We start from the raw sequence: 19,758 nt of genomic DNA, 5'->3' as shown, positions 1-19,758 counted from the left end.
ACAACTGTTGAATGAAAGAGTGAATGAATGAATGAACTGATGTCCCAGTCTCTGGCAGGTGGCCTGGAACTTGGGGCTAATGGCTCTCTGAGGAATTGGATTTGCATTGTCTGGTGGAGTGAGGGGTTTCGGACGCTGCCATAGCTGGTGATGCAGTGGGAGGACTTTGCTTTAAACGGATCCCTCCTTCCCTGTCCTCAGGGCCTTTGTACCTGCCCTTCCCTCTACCTGCGATGCTGTACTAGTTCCTCGGGATGCCATACAAAGTACCACACACTGGCTGCCTTTAGACAATGGAAATTGTTGTCTGCAGTCTAGAGGCTGGAAGTCTGGGATCCAGGTGTCGGCAGGGTTGGTTCCTTCTGGAGGATCTAGGGGAAATCTGCTCCATGCCCCTCTCCAATCTTCTGGGGGTGGCTGGCAATCCTTGGTATCCTTGCCTGTCTCCATGGTCACATGACGTTCTCCCTGTGTGTGTGTGTCTCTGCCCACATTTCCTTCTTTGAATGACACCAGTCATTGGATTGCGGCCCATCCTACTCTAGTATGACCTCATCTTAACTTAATTCCATCTGCAAAGACCCTCTTTGCAAATAAAGGTCACATTCACGGGTTCTGGGTAGACATAGGTTTGGGGGAGACATTACTTAACCCAGTACAGGTGGCTTTCCCGCAGCCAGGAACATAGCACTTTCTCTTCCTTCCCATCTCAGCCCAGACATCACCGGTCTGAGGGCCCTTCCCTGCCACGCTCTCTGAGACAGCACTCCACTGCCCCCTCCATCCCCCTACCCTGTTTATTCTTCTTCCCAGGCCTTGTCTCCTTTGACATGGCTATAGTTTTGCTTATCTATTTATCACCCTTCTCCGGGCCCCACTAGAATGTAGGTTCCCAGGCAGCAGGGCCTAGATCCCACTGGCTCCCTGCTGTGGGCCCACACCAGCAGGTGCCCTTGAGTGAGCAGGTGCGAACAGGCTGCTGTGGCCACAGGCGGGGGACTAGGGAGGAGGCTAGACCCTGGGGAGGCAGCTGGGCCGGGGCGGGAAACAGGATGGAGGGAAGGAGTGGACTGCCTGGTGTCTGGAAGGCAGAATCAATCACAGGTCTTAGAGATGCTTGTTGGTGTGAGGTGAGGGGCCAAGAGGCTCAGAGGTTACCAGGCACCGAGCCCCTAAGCACAGCTATTCGTGTCGGGGGTGGGGGCGGTTCTAGAATTTCCTGGGTCTCTGGATCAGTCCTCTGCTAATGGGCCTCTGACTCCCTCCTTCCCAAAGAAAATCAATTCTCAGAGGTTTTGAGAGTAAGTGCTTCCCCAATTACACCTCCAGTGGGGCTGCTTTGTTCTCTCCAGCCGGCCCTCCCTGGGGAGGCCAGGGGCGGGCAGAGGCCCAGGGGACCCTGCTGGGGGTCCGGCGGGGTGGCCCCTGCTGGAGTTCCCTGGGAGTCAGAGGGCAGGGGCTGCCTTCTCTCCTGGCCTGGGAAGGACCCTGGGGCCTGAGGACTTCCAGGGACATGGGGCCACTGAGCACAAAGGCCACAAACACAGCCCATCTTCCTGGAGCCTCAGTGAATCAGAAGGCTTGGGGAAGAAGTAGGGAGGAAGTACATCCTTGTAGAAGGTGCTGAGGATGTACTATGGGATGGAATTGAAACACTGCCAGTGGGGTGCGGTGTCTGCGCTGAGCTGCTCCAGGAGCCCAGGCTACACTGGGCAAGTCTGACACTCACGGCCCAGTCCAGCCCCTCCGTGGGCCCAGAGAGGGAAGGGGCTGCTTGGGCCGCCTGCAGGCCGGGCTCCACACGGTGCTACGAGGACAGGAATCCAGGTGACTGCCCCGCCCCCCTTCCACCTCCCATCAGCTGGGATCGGCCGCCCTTGGCCCTGGAGCTCAGCTCCATGCAGGCCAGTCCCAGTGGTGATCAGAAAGATGGATGGGCCCGAGGGGCACCAGCCCGGCAGGCCTCAGTAGCCTTGGGCTCCCATTCCTGGCCCCGGCCCCGCCTTGGGGTGAGTCTCCTGACTGGTCAGAAGACAGGACACCCTGGGAGAAGCTGAGGTCTCTGGAATAATGCACATTGGTTTAAGGACTGGAGGCAAAGTATGGCCTGGGCCTGACCATGTCTCCAGCTCTCTGCGGCCACAGCACATTTTAACCAGCTGGTCACAAGGAGTGCTGGGCCCAGGGTCACTGAGCTGAGCTCAGCGGAGGGGGCTGAGCTTCAGCATGGAATTCATCCCATGTCCCGATGTGTTGGTTGCTGTGAAATTGCCCGTGATGCCTTATCTCCCTCTCACTGCTGTGGCCGCTCTGGGCGGAGGTTAGATCTCAGAGATTCTCTCCTGCAGCCCTTGCCTTACAGACAGGAAAGTGGGCAACCCCCTGGGCGGGAGTGACTGGCCCTGGCCCGGCTGTGGCGAGCGGATGCTGACACCCACTGGCCGGCACAGGGATTGGGGTCTGATTCCCAGCAGCTCTGGAGCTTGGGTACCTGCGCCGCCCCTGCAGCCCTGTGGGTGCACATGGTCAGGGCGGAGGGTGCAGCTCGCTGGAAGAACTCAGGGTCCAGAGAGGGAAACAGACAAGCAGACAGGCCTCAGGGCAGCGGGGAACTTCTAGAGAGCAAACAGGACTCCAGCTGTTCGTGGGGGGCCCGTGCTCGCATCCTGAGTCGGCCACCTGTTAGCTGAGTGATTTCAGGCCAGAATGTATCCCCTCCGAGCCTCCTCCTCTGGTCACCTTCGAGATGGACGTAGTGACGTAATCTGTCCAGGTTTTCCGAGGAATCAAAAAGATGGAAGGACCTAGACACGGCCAGTACGTATGAGACCCTTCGTAACCAGTGAGACGCAGATACGGTAAAGCTAACATATAGACTGTGGACAGGCCGGAGTACTGTGGACCGCCCAGGGCAGGTGGCTCGTGGGAAGACTGGCTGGCATTCGCAGCTCCAGACCTGGGCTAGTGCTGGGTGTCCCCGAGGGAGCGCCAGTCTCCTCCTGGTCCCCTGGGGCATGCTGCTCCGGGGAAAGGGAGAGGATACACCTGAGGGTGTCCTGGACGCTGCACCCACACTGGCAGGGGACACTGTGTGGGCTGGATAACTCTGCACGTGGAGGGGCCTGTCACTGACAGCTGTCTTCCTGTCCTCCCAGGTCATCGGACTTCGGGACCTCCTACACCAAGCTTACCCTTCAGCCTGGCGTCACTACTGTCATCGACAACTTCTACATCTGCCCGACCAACAAGAGAAAGGTAGGCTCTGCGCAGCGGGAGCCGCTGCTGCCTTGCTTCTCCAGGATCCTGACAGCGGGGCGGAGGTGTTTACCTCCCAGCTCTCTGCGTCACCCTTGCCGCTTCTGCCTTAATTCATTTGGATGAATTAAGTTTTAAAGCAGCAGCTGGGCCTTGGGAGAAAGGTTGTCCTGGTGCGTTTGTTTTCCCCTGCCCTGGGCCAGCATCCATCCAGGTAAAGCGGGGTAGGAGCAGGGGTGGCCACTCTGGAGGCGAGAAAGAATATCTCTTTTTGGTTTGGCATCCTTGGAAAGCAGTGAAGAGCAGTCCCGATCTCCTGCAGGGTTTTTTATTTGTTGATTTGGTTTTGATTTGGCTTTGGTGTCTCATCTGAGTTTTACTTTCTGTTTTCTTGGTCTGAGCGTGTCTTCTGACTCTGCTCTCTGCCTGACTGTGGATCAGGGAACTTTGTCATTTCCAGGCTACGGCCACCTCCACCAGGTTCCATGAGGAGACACTTTTGCAAAGCCATGGTTGCCTCCTAGCCACCTCGGGACCCCAGACTGAGGTCAGAGGAAGCACCCAGGGCAGAGCAGTCCTGCGCACTTGACTCCATGCAGGGAAGTAGGTCATTGTCACGGAGATCAGGTTCCTCCTGGGAAATGGAATGTCACCCCAGAGAATTGTGACATTGGGGATTAGAACCCAGAGCCCAGCCCACGGGCACCGATAGATGCTCTGACGCGACGTAGAGCTCAGAAAACCTCTGTAAACTGCTGAGCGTCCCGGGAAGAGAGTCATCGTTGCCAGATGGCTGGATGCGGAGGGCACTGGAGGGTTTGCCGGTCACGCTGACTGCAGATTATTGGGCTCAGGGGAGTCGGTGTGTGCGTGAACTTGGCAGGTTCTGCAGGGACCAAGGCCCCATCGTAGAGTTTACAGAACATGAGGACTGGTGTGCATTGCCATTTCCTGGGAGCTGTCCAGGGAGTCTTGATGGCACTTTTTAATGGAATGTCAGCTTTCTAAAGCAGGTCTCCCCTCTCTGCCAACACCCTTCCTTGACCTTTACTTCTGTAAAAGCTTCCTGGTGGACAGAATTAGAATGCAGAGGTGGGGAGGGCTGCTGGAGAGGGGGGAACTTCACAGGGACACCGGTGCCTGCCCAGAGGGACTCGGGACTGAACGGAGAGAGGCAGGTTTTGCCGGTGCCCGGGTCTCTATGGGCCCTGCTCGGGGACTTCACGTGCACGATCTCACTCTGTCCCATGGGGGCCGAGGAAGGAGATGTTATTATCCCATTTTCCAGGGCAGAAAACTGAGGCATAGGAAGGTGAGACTTAACACTTAATCACACGGCTGGTGGTGGGAGGCCTGGATTTGACCCCAGCCTCATGTGGGTCCAGAGCTGAGGGGTTTTCTTGTGCAGGAGTGAGAGCAAGTACGGGGAAATGACCCCCCAACTACCACCCCACCCTGACTCCCCACAGCTCAGCCCACGTGCTCCCCGAGCTGTCCTCGTCCCGTGTCTGGTCGGCCCCAGCCCGGGCTGGTGAGGAGTCAGAGCTGGAATGCAGCCCTTGCTCTGCTGGGAGCTCAGTGCTTTTCCTGCGTGCCGTCCCCGCCCTCTGAGCCACAGGGTTCTCTTGGGGGGCGGGGGGTGGGTCAGCAAGGGAAATGCCCAGGCAGCACCCTAGCCCAGGCCTGGGTGCAGCAGCACGTGCATAGCACAGAGACCTTCGTTGGCCAGGAGAGCTGAGTGCTTGGAAGGGGCAAGGACAGACATCCTGCTTCCCTGCCCACTGTCATCTCTCTCCCTGGGGCCACTGTGATTTGGATGCGAGACAAGGGAGGGCTGCCGCAGGCTGGTGCTGACCCAAGCCAGAGGCCCCCCCATCACCCCCAAACTCCAGCCGGCAGTGGATACGGGAGGCCATGCCACCCATCTCCTGCACGTCCTCTAATTTCTGTCTGTCTAGCCAGCCCGGTCCTGGAAGCTTCCTCCAAGCTGACCCTGCCGTCCCTCACCAGCTGGGAGGACCCACAGGTGCCCAGATGTGACGGTGGCTCCAGGGCTGGCCCCAAACGCCATGTCCTCCTTTGTAAACGAGAAAGGCAGAGGCAACAGTGGCAGCCACAGAACGGGGAGTCTCTGAGGCGTGAGTTCAGGGAAGGCTGCCAGGCTGCCAGCAGTGAGGCCAGACAGACCCTGGTCCTCCGCAAAGCAACTGCTGCTGAGCCTGTGTCCTGCTGTAAAGCGGGTGGCTGGGGGTTAATGAGATGATGGGCGGGGGCTCAGCCAAGGGGCTTCTAGGTCACGTAGGGCATCCGGGCAGGCAAAGGGCACCAGGAGTGAAGCATCAGTTTTGGTTACCTGGGGGCTCGGGGCAGATGGAGAGCTGGGAGCTCTGATTGGGGTGCTCAGCAGAACCTCCTCTGCAGGCAACGTTGGGATAGGGATGCAGGCAGGGAGACGTGTGCATCTTTAAAAAAAGATAGGACACTGATTGGTGATGCCTGTGAGAGGTTATTTGATAATTTGGACATTTAGCCTGGAAATATCTCTGGGGATAGAGGCTGGGTCTGGTTGGCCCCTGTGCCCAGCACAAGCACTCAGCCAATGTTAAAGGATGAATGCATGCATGAATGAATGCATGAATGAATGAATGAAGGAGCGAGTGGCACAAGCAGCAGCCGGTCCCGCCGAATGGATGCTATTGCCGAGTCGCCCACCTGATCCGCAGACTCCCCCTGCACCTGGATGGGGCCTGTAGGTGTGGAGCCCGAGGCTCCTTCCCGGGGTTGCGTGGGGCACCCTGCATTTGTAGGGTGGTCTGGGGGACAGCACCCAGGCCGGGGAGCCCTGTTCTCAGTCCAGTTCTGCCATGACACTCCAGTGAGGGGACATCAGGGAGGTCCCAAGGTGTCTCATCTCTTAACGGGGGCAATGATGGAGGGGAGATTGACAGGTGAATTCTGAAAGAACCTCACTCATTACTGCCACTTAAGATATCCGCTGAATCACGGCTCCCAAGTGTGTCCCCTTTCCAATCTCTGGCACCTGTGAATGTCACCTTATGTTTTAAATGCATGTAGGAGCAGAAAAGCCACAGTCCCTGTCACAGAAAAAGCTGATGTGAGACCATGTCAAGTAAAGAACCGGAAGCCACGGGGGCTGGTGAAGGCAGAGGGGAGATTTGGGGGCCACGGGCTGGTCTTCCAAGTTCTGAAGGGCAGTCCTAGGGATCGGGAAGCAGTCCAGGCCGACTGCTTGGTGGAGACTGGATTTTACTCAGGTCCATCTCCTCAACTGTGCACAGCCCATAGCACTCAGCCAACACTCAGGAAATACGGGTGCAATGGGCTGGACTGGAGATGGGGTGGGACCCCTTCAGGGAGAGAGATTTCCATTTAATTAAAGGAAAAATTTCCCCTTGTCATTGCATTCATTTATTCGCTCATCTGTAGCTTCTCAATTCCTAAGCCACCCTCTGGCGATCATTCTCAGTATGCCAGGCCCTAGGCCAGAACCAGATGTCAATCATAGTCATTTATTTGTGTGGAGGTGGGGCATGACTTGGGGGTTGACATCATCACCTGCATTGCCCAGATGAGAAAACAGAGGCTCGGGGGAAGCTGGGAGAATAGTCCAGGTCACCCAGCTGGTAGGTAGCAAAGCTGTCACCAATGCATTAAACATATTGTGTCTCTGTACTTAGCATTGAGCAAGGGTTTAAATCCAGTTCTGCTAGATGCCAGAGCACCCTCTGTCATACCTTTGAGCTCACCAGGCACTCTGCAGAAAAGTTTCAGGGAGCAGATGGGGTTCCCCATGTCTGTGTAAGCCCAGCGCAGCCTGCTGTGCTGGAAGTGGGGAGTGTGTAACCCGCTGTGGCTGGACAGGGCTCAATCTGACCACAGCTGAGCTGTGTGACTCAGGGCAGATCCTGTTTCTTCTCCAGGCCTCAGTGTCCCCCTCCATAAGATCAGGAGGTTGAACTGGGGGTTCTCCAAAGCCCCTTCCATCTCCAGCATTCTGGACTCTCCTGGTCTCCTCCCAGGGGAAGAGCAGCAGCTGGGGAATGAGATGCACGTGGGCAGAGGCCAGACTCTGCTCTGTTTACCACGTGTCTTGGCTTCTCCTCCGCAAGAGGGCAGGTTTCACCAGATGTCCAAGCTCTGTCTCAACTCCGACCCCCATCCATTCAGCAGATGTGGGTCAGGGTCCTACTGTGTGCCAGGCTGCATGCTTGGTGCTGGAGGGTGAGAACCCTCAGTCCAATCTTGTAAATATCAGTTGCACATTAAGCACCTACTATGTGCTCGGGTCCTTTGCTGGGCGCTGGGATGTGAAGATGAACTGGACAAGCAACTTGATCCTTCTTGAACCTTTGAGGCTCTGGTGGAGCCCTGGGAAACCAAACCTCTCCTGCTGCATTTTTGTGGGAAGAATAAGAAAAGGGGCCAAATTGGCCTCTAGCAGGACAGGTTTACCCCAGAGTGAGTGTGATCTGGGAAAAGATGGGGTTCCTTATTTGCAGGGGCGCCTGCTTGAGCGTGAGCGGAGGGTCTACCTCTCCAGTTATCGGTAATGGATAGGTTTTGCAGGAAGATGTGAATGCTATTAGGAGTCCATTTAACAACAATTACAGTCTAAGCAGTACTTTATAGCTTCTTAAGAGACCACTTTGCAACCTGTCTTACAAAATGAATTCCCTTTTATTTTTGTCTTGTCTGTAGTATAATTAGAGCTCCCGCCTTGATGCCCATGGGCGAGGCATTCTACCATTGTCATGGCATGACCTGAGACCCTGGGGGCCCTGAGGATCCCTCAACATCCCCCGTATGCCTTCCATGCTGTCTGAGTACCCGATTTGGCTTTGAACTAGCAGCACATTTCTGACTCAGCACGAGAACCCCATGGCACGGGGAGAGGGTGTGAAGGCACAGCCCGGGGAGCTGGCCGCGGCATGGAATTGCTTTCAAGTGTCATGTGAATTTTCACTTTACTTCATGATATATCAGTGTTGGTTTGAATACTAAAATCTCACACACACACACACACACACACACACACACATTCAACAAAAAGTCTTTGTTAACCTGATGACCCAGGAGAATGCTCTTGTTTTAAGCCTCAGGACCCCTGGCCCAGCCACCAGCGTGGACCCTCTTGGGTACATGACTCCTAATTTGAGAAGCACAGGGTCAGGACAAGATCTCCATCAATTCATCTATTCATTCATTCTGCTCACTCACCTGAGACGTTTTGAGAAACTGCCACATGCCGAGCACTCAGGATTGAAAAATGAGTCCGACCAAAATCTTGTCTTTGAGAAACTCAGTGTCGCAGAGAGAAAACCACGGCTGGGAAGAGGCGGCACTGGTCGTGATGAGGAACAGCCCAAGTTCCAAAGCCTCTTTATGTATCAGGCTCTGTATTAGGAGCGTTTTGTACGTTATCTCTGATCCTTGCAACCCCTGGCAAAGTGAGGACTTGTGCGCCATCTCACAGGAGAAGGAGGCCAGACAGGTCCTGGAGCTTCTCCGAGGCCACACGCCAGTGGACAGCCAAGTCAGGGTTTGCACCCTGCCCAGGGGGCCCTACTGTCACTGTCCTTCCCACTGCCAGGTCCACCTTTGAGCAGCTCTGTTCCCACACCTAACAGCCTGTCCTCAGGGTCACCGAGGCTGCCCCCTCCAGGCGGCGGGAAGCCTAAGGGAGAGGGCACAGGCCTGGGAGCCGAGTTCAGATCCCAGTGCAGCAGTTTAACCAAGCTCTCTGGACCTCAGAGCTCTCCCTGGGGAGACGGGTGGCGCTGCCTCCCGCCCCTGCTGCCCCATTGGTGCAACTGTGTCCTGCAGCTGAGGTGAGGCCGGGGCTTGTGAATTAGTCTACAGCCCATGGCATGTCTGCTTCCGTGGGACTCTCAGTGTGTGAAAACATGAAAGTAAGCACTTTCTTCCACTCTTTGTCTCTGGATGTCTTTTCTGTTCCAGGTGTAGAACAGGTCCTAGGCACTCTCTGGCTCTCCATCTCTGCCTCTGTCTCTCTCTCTCCTCTACTCAGTTCCCCTGCCTTTTATCCCGAACCTGGTCTCCAACCCTGAGCCCCCTCACTAGTATAGAGGCCCCTCCAGGCCCTCCCTGCTGTGGAGGCCCTACCCCTTCCTGGTATGGAGGCCCCGCACCCTTACCTGGCAGCCCCTCCCCTCCAGTGTGGAGACCCCACTCCCTCCCTGCTGTGGAAGCCCCGCCCCCTCCCTGGTATAGAGACCCCTCCCCTCTACTGCAGAGGCCCTGCCCCTTCCCTGGTATAGACGCCCCACCCCTTCCTGGTATGGAGGCCCCGCCCCTTACCTGGCAGCCCCTCCCCTTCAGTGTGGAGGCCTCACGCCCTCCCTGCCCCTTCCCTGGTATAGAGGCCCCGCCCCTTTCTAGTATGGAGGCACCTTCCCTTCCCTGCTGTGGAGGCCCCTCCTCTCTAGTGCATAGGCCCCACCCTGCTGTGGAGGCTCCACCCCTTTCTGGGTGGAGCCCCCACCCCCTCTTCCCTGTCAGCTGACCTCTTGGATTAGCCCCTGTCTTGTTTCCTGTTTTGGCCCCAGTGGTGCATGGTGGTGGTCGGCCCTCGGGAGGGAGCCGAGGTTAGCTCCGTCCCATGGACATGGCCACCTGCAGACCCTCCTGTTGCTCAGAGGACTGCTCGGTGGGGCTGTCTCTGTCCGTTCCCCTCACATGGAGAGTTAGCAGCCCCTGGCAGACTTGCTGCCCGCTGTGTCCTGCAGGATCCCCAGACCCTGTTTCCAGGAGCTTGGAAGCCCAGGATCTGCTTGTGTGTTTAAAAACTGTTCCAAGCAGCAAGGACCTCGTTTTGTTTGTTTCTCCTCTCATTGAGATGCTTGTGCAACTGTGTTATATTTTGCTTTGAAATCTTCTTCCCGAGGGTTGACCAGCATTCTCCTGTTCTGGCCCAAACATCTGACCAAGAACGTGCCATGAGGAAGGGACCGAGGCACAGAGTGGTGGGAACCCAGCTTTGAGGGGGTTCGCATCCTGGTGTCTCCCCTTCCTGGTTCTCTGAGGTATAATTTGGGGAGTAAATGAGATGATGCACGATATACCAAAGCGCCTGGCCCCCGTGTCGAAGGTGCAGTGTCTGTGCTGTACAGCATCAGGGGGCTAGTGCCCCCACCTCTGGGCCAGGCCAGTGCATGGGCCTGCAGGCACAGTGCCTGGCACACAGCGGGGACTCTGAGAGGACCAACCTCGCCACTCCGCATCTTTCCCAGGACTAACAGTGCCATCAGGCCTGAGCCTGGACCCCTGCTCTGTCCTCCCGTCACCCTGGGAGGACCTGCCTTCTCCCTATTGTCAGAAAATGGGCTTGAGATGCACATTGAACTTAAGGCAGCAAGCTCAGGGGAGTCCATATCTGTTCTGGGCTGCTGCAGAGCTGGCCACATCTGTATCTGTGGCTTTCCATGGCACAGGGACATGGGCACCCTGGTGTGGTGCCCTCACATGTAGTGCTTACGCTCAGGACGCGTCGCCAGACCCTGGGACCTGGGCCTGGACCGGGGCTGCCACCTGAATGTGAAACACCTCGAGGAGACGCCAGATGCCCCCTCTTGGTGTGTGCTCCATTGACGTGAGGAGAGGGTGGGCACCTACAGCATTAGTTCTCTGGGATGGAAGGTGGGCAGGTCTTGTTGATTTTTGTTTCTGCTGTAGATTTTTGCCTGCCAGGGAGCATTCATGGCACCCTGTGCTCCTGCATGCTTGCAAATTGAAGTCATGCCTGGATGACACTCTCCAGGCACGATGCATGCAGGCTGTTGGTGGGGGGACCCAGGCCTCCCTGGGAGCCCTGAGTGGGCTGTTCTCAAGGACGAGGCTGGAAGGGTCCATGGGATGAGATCAGATGTGCTGGTTTGCTTATCTTTTAAGAAAGTTCTTTTGTTGTGGTGGAGAGACTGGCGTGGACTGAAGGAGAGTCCACTCTTCACCCACGCATCCATCCATCCATCCACCCACCCACCCACACACCCATCTAGCCATCCATCCACACCCCACCCACCCATCCATCCACACCCCAACCACCCATCCATCCACCCATCCATCCATCCACCCACCCATCCATCCACCCTTCCATCCATCCATCCACCCATCCATCCATCCACCCACCCACCCATCCATCCACCCTTCCATCCATCCATCCATCCACCCATCCACCCACCCACCCACCCACCCATCTAGCCCTCCATCCACCCACCCATCCACCCACCCACCCATCCATCCACCCTTCCATCCACCCATCCATCCATCTACCCTTCCATCCATCCATCCATTGACCCGTCCATCCACCCATCCATCCATTGACCCGTCCATCCACCCATCCATCCATTGACCCGTCCGTCCACCCATCTATCCATCGACCTGTCCATCCACCCACCCACCCATCTAGCCATCCATCCACCCACCCACCCATCCATCCACCCTTCCATCCATCCACCCTTCCATCCATCCATCCACCCACCCATCCATCCACCCTTCCATCCATCCATCCATCCATCCACCCTTCCATCCATCCACCCACCCATCCACCCACCCATCCATCCACTCATTTAGCCATCTGATGGGCATCTGTGTGGCTCCAACACCTGTGGGGTCCAGGTGAGCAATGATGAGGCTGATCCTGGGTGGGCAGGTTCACGGGGAGGGCAGGGACACGGTCAGGAGACATGTTGTGATTAGATGATGCCCCCAGTCTTCTGGTATGAGCAGTGGATGAATGGGGGTGCTGTTTCCTGATACGGGGTGGCCCTAGAGAAGCGGTAGACCTTAGGGGGAGCATGAAGAACCCAGGATGGGATACACTGTGTGCATTGGCCTGCAGCATCCAGAGGTGATGCCCAGGAGGCCCTCAGGGTGGCCAGGCCAGAGTAGGAGACAAGTCAGGGCTGGTAGTACAGAAGAGCCGTGTGTGCCCACTGCTGTTCTGATTCCATGGGGTGGGCTCTCAGGGGACTCCCCTCAGCCTGGACAGGCCTCTTTCCTGTTCCGGAGTTCTCTGGTCAGCCTCGGCACACAGGACGAGGCAGATGGATGAGGCAGATGGGGTGGAGTCTGATCCCCAGCACCCCCAGCTCTCTGAGGATAAAGCCAGGACTCCTGAACCCCGCCCGCACGGTCCCCAGGTGTCACCCCCTTCCCCAGATTGGCGCTCAGGGCATGGCCAGATGCCCTGAGATCAGTTACCAGGGGTGGGAGCCCCTGCCCGGTGGGAAGACAAGCCCGATTGCGGGGGCCTGTGGGGGCTGGGAAGTAGACCTAGAGCTGCACGGGCCTTCGCTTCCAGTCAGCGATGTGCTCCATTTCCCTGGAGCACCGAGTGTCCTCTCCTGTCCATGAGAAAACTGGCTCAATTGGGCATGTCGGTACACAGAGCTTCTGTCTCAGTAATAGAGCGAAACTCTCGAAACTTCAGCTAATGTGTGGAAAATGATGCCCTCTTAAAGCCAGTAGGTTGTTGCAGGAGAGAGGAGAGAAAGGGAAGAAGTCTTACTTCTCAGAAAACACGTCTCCTGGGCTCTGGCCTCTGGAACTAATAAACAGAGAGGGAAAGAGACTCTGGATTTACTCTGTCTTCTGCAGGTGGTGCAGATTCTGAAACCCCAAAGACCACAACCACAAAATCAAGTAGAATGTAAAAAGGCCATCCCGGGGGCGTCTCAGGGCCACCCACCTGTGTGTCAGGGACTTCATCCTCTTTCACGGGATCCCAGGGACCCCCTGATGCACACCTACTGTGCTCTGCTCAGTACTCTGTGTGTGCACGTGTCCGTCCATCCGGGCCGGGTGGAGTGAGAGGGAGAGAGGCCGGGCTGGGGCCGGGGAGGCGAGAGCAATGGGGAGTCACCCAGGGGCACAGTGGCACCCCAAGGCAGTGACTGCAGCTGACATGTTAGAGATGAGAAAACAGAGGCTCACGGAGTGAGGCAATGGGGTGGTAAGCGGGATGTGGACATGTCTCTCGGGGCCCCACGTCACATGAGTCCACTCTTCTGTTGCTGCAGGCCCTGGGAGGCCCTGGTGTTTGCCAGACCTGCTGCCCTCTCTTGACCCATAAATTGAAGCCTTTGGCTGGCTCTGTCTTCAGGGCAAACCAGGGTGTGTGTCCTTGGCCCAGAACCACCTTTGCTGCATCACAGAGACCGGGGAGGTGGGGGATCGCCATCCCGAGGAGCTCAGACACTTTGAAGGGCTCAGGCTTGGTCTCCAGGTCGGCCGAAAGCGAGTGGACACTGAACCCGGTCCCCTCCTCCCCCTCGGTCCTGCTCTTTCTCCCCCGCCCCGGATGGCTGGGGGGTGAGGTGCTTGCTCAGCTGCATCGCCAGCCTGCCCAGAGGGGGACCCCGGAATGGGAAAGCTCTTTCCTCCTCACCTGTAGTGTGGACCCCCCTCCTGGCCCATCGTGGCCCCGTCTCTATATCGGACGTGGCCTCCATCGCAGTGACAGAAGCCCTGGCTGGCTCAATACGAGGTAAATAATGGATGGTGCTGTCTTCTGGATGGGAGAGCAGGTGATGGGTTTATTTCCCTCGTGCCTGAGGGCCTCCAGGGGGACCCACGGACACAGGGTGACCACGCCGCGTGGCACTGAAGGTCATCGACTGTGTCCTGTGCAGCTGGTGTGGGAAGGGATGCTGCCTCCAGGCTGAGGACACTGACACAAGCTTCCTGAAGAGCACAGGCCCCAGCCTAGTTTCCCACGGTATCCCTGTCCAGCATCCCCGTTAAGTGAGGGCAGGTCTTAAGAAAACTGCCTCTGATCAGCTGTTGGCTGCAGCCCGAATTTCACCCCTCTTCCCTTCAAAGACAAGTGCTCAGAAAAGAGTGGCAGATAATGTGTTTGTCTTTGTGCAGTGGAGGCTCTTAGGAGGCTTGAAGGACCATAGCCTGGTAAAAACGACTTAAAATTGAAAGTGATTTCCACAATGGGGGAAGCCCAGTCACCGCGAGGAGGCCCTTGATAGGTTAAGAGCACCTCCAGCTTCTGGCATCTTTTTTTTCTTTTTTTTGCATCAGCACCTTTGTTGAATTTTTTTCCCCACGGCTCCACCCCGAGGCTGCAAGATCAACTCCTATCCTGACGTGTAAGCTGGTCTTCTCCAGGCCTTTATCCACAGCTGGCGCCACATCCCCGTGGGCACACGGGCAGAACCCCAAGTATGGGCCTCTGCGCTGCCAAATTCCTCACCCTCCACACCCCACCCATTGTGGACTCCTGCCAGCGCCCTGGGCCTCTCTCCATGTCCTCTGCCACCCCCGCCCAAGCTACCCTTCCTCTGACCTGGCTCAGCCCAGTGACCTCCCACCATCACCCCAGTCCCCCCTAACCCTGCATCACTCAGCTTCCAGAGCTCAGCTTTGCCTGGGCCGCCTGGCCTTCTGTTGTTCTTCGTGTGAAGCCCAAATTGCCCACCTCCGCAGCCCACAGGCCCGTGCCCTCTGACCAGCTGGCCATCAGAAGTGGTGCTCCCTTCCAGCTCAGGCCCTTCCCCATGTTCCTCCAGTTCAGGGTACACCCTCCCCGCGCCACACCTCCCCTAAGGCAGTTAGGACAGACGACACCTCTCCATCCCCTTGCTAGGGCCAAATAATGACCCCCAAAGATGTCCACATCCGAATCCTCAGAACCTGTGAATATGTTACCTCTCAGGGCAAAGAGGACCGTGCAGATGTGATTAAGCTAAGAATCTTGAGATGGGGAGATTATCCTGGATTATCCCCTGGGCCCACCGTTGTCACAATAATCCTTGTAAGAGGAGGCAGGGGGATCAGGGAAGGAGATGTGACATTGGAAGCAGAAGGTCACAGGGTGGTAGGGGGAGTCGGGGAGAGAAGGGAGTGGGGAGACTGGAAGATGCTGCGCTGCTGGCTTTAAAGACGGGAGGGGCCACGTGCCAAGGAATGCGGGCAGCTCTAGGAGGTGGGAAAGGCTGGGAGTGGATTCTCCCCTGGAGCCTTCAGAAAGGAAGCAGCCCTGCCCACAACCTGGGCTTCAGCCCAGCGACACTGATCTGAGACTCAGACCTGGAGAACTGTAAGACAATACACCTGTGTTATTGTAGCCCTGAAGCTGTAGTAATTTACCACAGCAACCATAAGAAACTCATGCATTACCCAGAGTCCCAGGGTCCCCAGGCTGCCAGGGACCTGAGAATACCGCAGTGTCTGAGGCCGTGGAGAGCCAGGCACCATCGGGTTCCACCGGGGTCGAGGTCGTCCCACACGCTTTTGGTCCCATTGCCATCTGGGGCGAGGGTTGAAGGGCTTCTCCTCGGAATAGAAGGAGCTTTGTAATGTGAGGGCCTGGACGGAAAACAGTGGGCAGGCGTGTGCCCGTGGATGACACTGGTGGGCGTGGTGATGCTGGCTCAGGCGGGGTGGGGGCTGGACAGCAGCCCCGGCAAGAGGAGGGTGCGGCTCCTCTACATCCCAGCAGTGGAGACGCAGATCCTGGATCTAGGAAGAACTGGGACTTGGGGATATTTCCTGAGCCCCTCTGAGCCTTGTTGGTAAAATGGGCTTCCTCATCACAGGGTTTCTGTAAAGGTTGAGCGGGGTGCTTTCCGGGGTCCTGGGCAGGGGTCGGGCACCGAGCCATTGCCGTTCCGTGAGCAGTGCTGAGATGACATTGGTCATTATCCACTGAAGCCACACAGCAACTGAGCCACAGGTGTCCTCCGCCTACAGGTGAGCAGCCTGCAGCTCAGAGAGATGAAGCAATTCTTCGGGGTCAGGGCAGTGTGGGAGGTGTGGAGGAGCTGGACCCCCGTCTGGGCAGGGGTTCTTACTGTGCCCTCCCTGCCACCCAGGCTTTGTCGGGGGTACAGGGCAAATCCATGGTGAGGCAGAGGGAAGTCCAGGGAAAGTGCTTTGTATGCATGTTTTCAGTATGTGTCTGTCACCCAGCTTTGGCAGTTGCATTCTATAATTCACAAAGGAACTGATCATGCCTCTCCTCCCCTCATGTACATATACCCCTGGTTTCCGGGAATTTGGCAAGTTGTGTGGTTTATCCGGTGGCTGCCCACACTAGGAGAAATTGTCAAACAGGAAAAATATAAATCAAGGGAACAAAGTGTACTACATGGATTTGATTAGTGAGGAGACTGGGACAAGCCACTTCACCTCTCTCTGAACTAGACGTTGGTTGGAAATAGGTATATCAGCACCTACCTGTGTCATTCTCTGCAGGTCTTTATGGGAAGGACTTGGGGCCGTGTTAGTGCAGTGGGAAGGAGGCCTGATTGGTCAGTGGTGTCAGGCTTGGGTGCGAAAGGGATAGAGTGGCAGCACCCATGTCACATAGCAGCTGTTTGCACATGTGATCTTTGTGGGGCCTATTTCTAGTGTTTTCTGTTCTACTTGTCTTCCTTTGACAAACCAGCCACCAAATAAATACCGCCCCCCATGCTGACTCATTTGATTGCAAGTAATATGAAGTCACTGAAACAAGAAGAGTAATACATTGGCTTATGTAACTGTGAAGACCAGGGGTAGGGCTTCCTTCAGGCACAGCTTGATCCAGGGCCTCTAACAGTGACAGACATCAGGGATCAGTCTGTCTCTCCCCACCTCTTGGCTCTGCTCCTGAGCTTAGGCTTCAGTTTCAGGCACAATTGGGTTGTTTGGTGGAAAAGATGACCTCTGGCAGCCCCAGGCACATGTGATCCTTGGCACCATGATCTCAGAAGGAGCAGGGGTCCTTTCCCAGTAGTTTCAGCACAGATCCCAAGGAAGACTCCCATTGGCTGGGCTGGGATCATGTGACCTGTTCCTGAAGCAGTGGGTGTGGCCAGAGGGAGCTGGTGCTCTGATTGGCCAGGTCTGGTCATCTGTTCTCTGGGGGGCAGGGTCAGCCCACCCAAGTGGAATATAGTAAAGGGAAGATGGGTCCCCAAGCCAGGCAAGCAAGGTTTTGTGAACAAGAGCAGGTGGAAGAAAGAACAGCCCATGTGCCCACGTCAGCCAGCGTTTACTGACATTGCTTCTGTTGACTTTCTTCTAACTATACTGTTAAAAAAAAAATCATTCCTTATTTGAGGAATTTTTCTTTCAAATCTCAAACTCCCTCTTCTTGCCTCTTTCAACTCAGCAATAAGTGTATATTTTTAGCTTGAAAGAAAGACCCACAGCCAGCCTTTTCAGCCAACTTGCTTTCCCGTGGAGGTGCCCTCCCCTCACAGTGTTCCAGATGTGGACCCCAGTGGGGGTGGGGGGGGCTTTGTGTGAGGAGCTGTGGCGGGGGGGTGGGGTTCCCCATGCCAGCAGGCCAGGACCTGGGGCACTGATAATCTATCTGTCACTGGTCACTTCCCCTGCTCTTACTGGGGTGGGGTGAACTTTGGCAGCCACTGGCCTCTCGAGACCCTGTGTCCTCAATGTGACATCATGTGCTCTGCACAGGAAAGAAAAAATATGTCAAAGCTTATGAAGGGCCCAGCACCCACCTGAGCATGTAGTAGGTGCTCAGTTAACGCCTGTTCCCTCCCATGAGCACCCACAGCCCACTGTTTGCACATGGCTTGTTGTCAGGGTCCATCTCATCCATTCTCTCCAGACCAGTGGAGGCTCCTCCTGGGCCAGCACTACGTCTTATCCAACTTTACTGCCCAGGCCCATTCAGGACGACCACATCATGGGCCTCTGGGAACTGACTAGAATGTACCACATCAGCTCCCAGTGCTGGGGACAGGGGGATGGGATCAGGAGATGGAGTGAGCCCTAGCGTTTGTTCCCAAAGACTGGAATGAGTCCCACATAGCTCAGACACAAATCTGCTGGTGAGCAGGGCTGGGGGAGGGCTGGTGGCGACCGGAGATAGCCACTCCTCTTTTTATTTTTTTATTGGGGTATAGTGGTTTTACAATGTTGTGTTTGTTTCTACTGTACAGCAAAGTGAAGTAGAGTTCCCTATGCTATACAGCAGGTTCTCATTAGTTATCTATTTTATACTATTAGTTAATGTATATGTCAATCCCAATCTCCCAATTCATCCCACCCCCACCTTTCCCCGCTTGGTGGTGTCCCTATGTTTGTTCTCTATGTCTGTGTCTCTATAAAGAAGATGTGGTACATATATACAATGAAATATTACTCAGCTATAAAAAGGAGCAACACTGGGTCATTTTTAGAGATGTGGATGGACCTAGAGACTGTCATAGAGAGTGAAGTAAGTCAGAAAGAGAAAAACAAATATTGTATATTAATGCATATATGTGGAATCTAGAAAAATGGTACAGATGAACCTGTTTGCAAGGCCGCTTCTGTTTACAATGCAGGGAGACAGCGTCTTTTTGTTCCTCGTGTGTGTGTGTGTGTACCAGGGGGGCTCCCTGGTCCTGAGCAACCCTAAGACTGTGCTGTGGAGGGTAAAGGCTGGGAGTCAGTGAGGACCTGACTTCCGGGCCTGCCCCTGCCTTGTTCTCCAGGGCTGCCTGCAGAGGATAGCATCTCTCTGGGCCTCAGTTTCTGCACCTGCAAAAGGAATGTCGGTCTCCTGCAAGTCCATGGCCCCCCAGCACTGCAGCTTTATGTGGCTGCAGGGCTTTGGTGGCAGTCAGCGGAAACCAGTGCAAGCAGGCAGCAGCAGAGGGATCTTTACTGGAAAGATGTCAGATGGAATTAGAACCACAAGAAAGTGGCTGGTGAAGGGCAGGGAAGCTGCAGGGACAAAGAACCCAGTGTCACCCACCCCCGTGTCTCCAAGAGATCATGGACTTGCCACTTGCGAAGGCAGGGACCTTGATGGATGGTGCCAGTGTGATAGTCCGCCGTGGGAGGTGGGAGAGTCTTTCCAAATAAACTGGAGTGGGTGCCTGTGACCACACGTCCTTTGTCATAAGGGGGAAATAAAATGTCCAAGTGTCCGAGCCCCTCTGCTGTCCATCTTTCTGACAGGGGACCACAGGGTATGGTAAAAGACAAAGTTGGTTCCAACGTGACCCTCCTATTTGTCAGCCAGGGTGCCCTTGGACCTGTTACGTAATGTCTGGGCCTCCTGGTTCCTCTGTGACACTGATGGATGACAGCAGGCCCACAGGGGCATAGCCGCTGTGCACTGCTGGGGGCTGAATAAGGTCCCCTAAAGACGTCCCCACCCTAATCCCCACAACCTACGAATGTTACCATAAAGGGTGGGAACAGGGATTTTGCAGACGGGATTAGGTTAAGGGTCTTGAGATGGGAGATTATCCTGGAGTATCCAGGTGGACCCAGTGTCATCACAAGGGTCCTATCAGAGGGTCCGAGTGAGAGACTGAAGACACTGCGCTGCTGGCTTGAAGACAGAGGAGGGGCCACGAGCCAGGGAATGCGGGCTCCTCGAGAAGCTGGAGAAGGAAGGAAATAGATTCTCCTCTGGGGCCTCCAGAAGGAACCAGCCTCACTGATATTTTTTTATTTTTTATTATTTTTTATTTTTTAATTTTTTATTTTTGCGGTACGCTGGCC

General features: G+C 55.8%; 1 protein-coding gene across 2 annotated transcripts in view; it reads left to right on the top strand.

Annotated features, from left to right (window-relative positions):
- The window catches only part of SORCS2 (sortilin related VPS10 domain containing receptor 2), a 551,814-nt gene that overhangs the window by 360,466 nt on the left and 171,590 nt on the right, over positions 1 to 19,758 (top strand). For both annotated transcript variants that reach the window (XM_082635333.1, XM_082635332.1), the window contains one exon: positions 3,156 to 3,255. In XM_082635333.1, coding sequence (XP_082491459.1) covers positions 3,156 to 3,255 — 100 coding nt within the window. The remainder of the gene's footprint in view (positions 1 to 3,155; positions 3,256 to 19,758) is intronic.

Source organism: Mesoplodon mirus (genome assembly GCF_964341445.2).
Source record: "Mesoplodon mirus genome assembly, chromosome: 2".
NCBI lineage: Eukaryota > Metazoa > Chordata > Mammalia > Artiodactyla > Ziphiidae > Mesoplodon > Mesoplodon mirus.
This window is presented reverse-complemented; position numbering and strand designations above follow the sequence as displayed.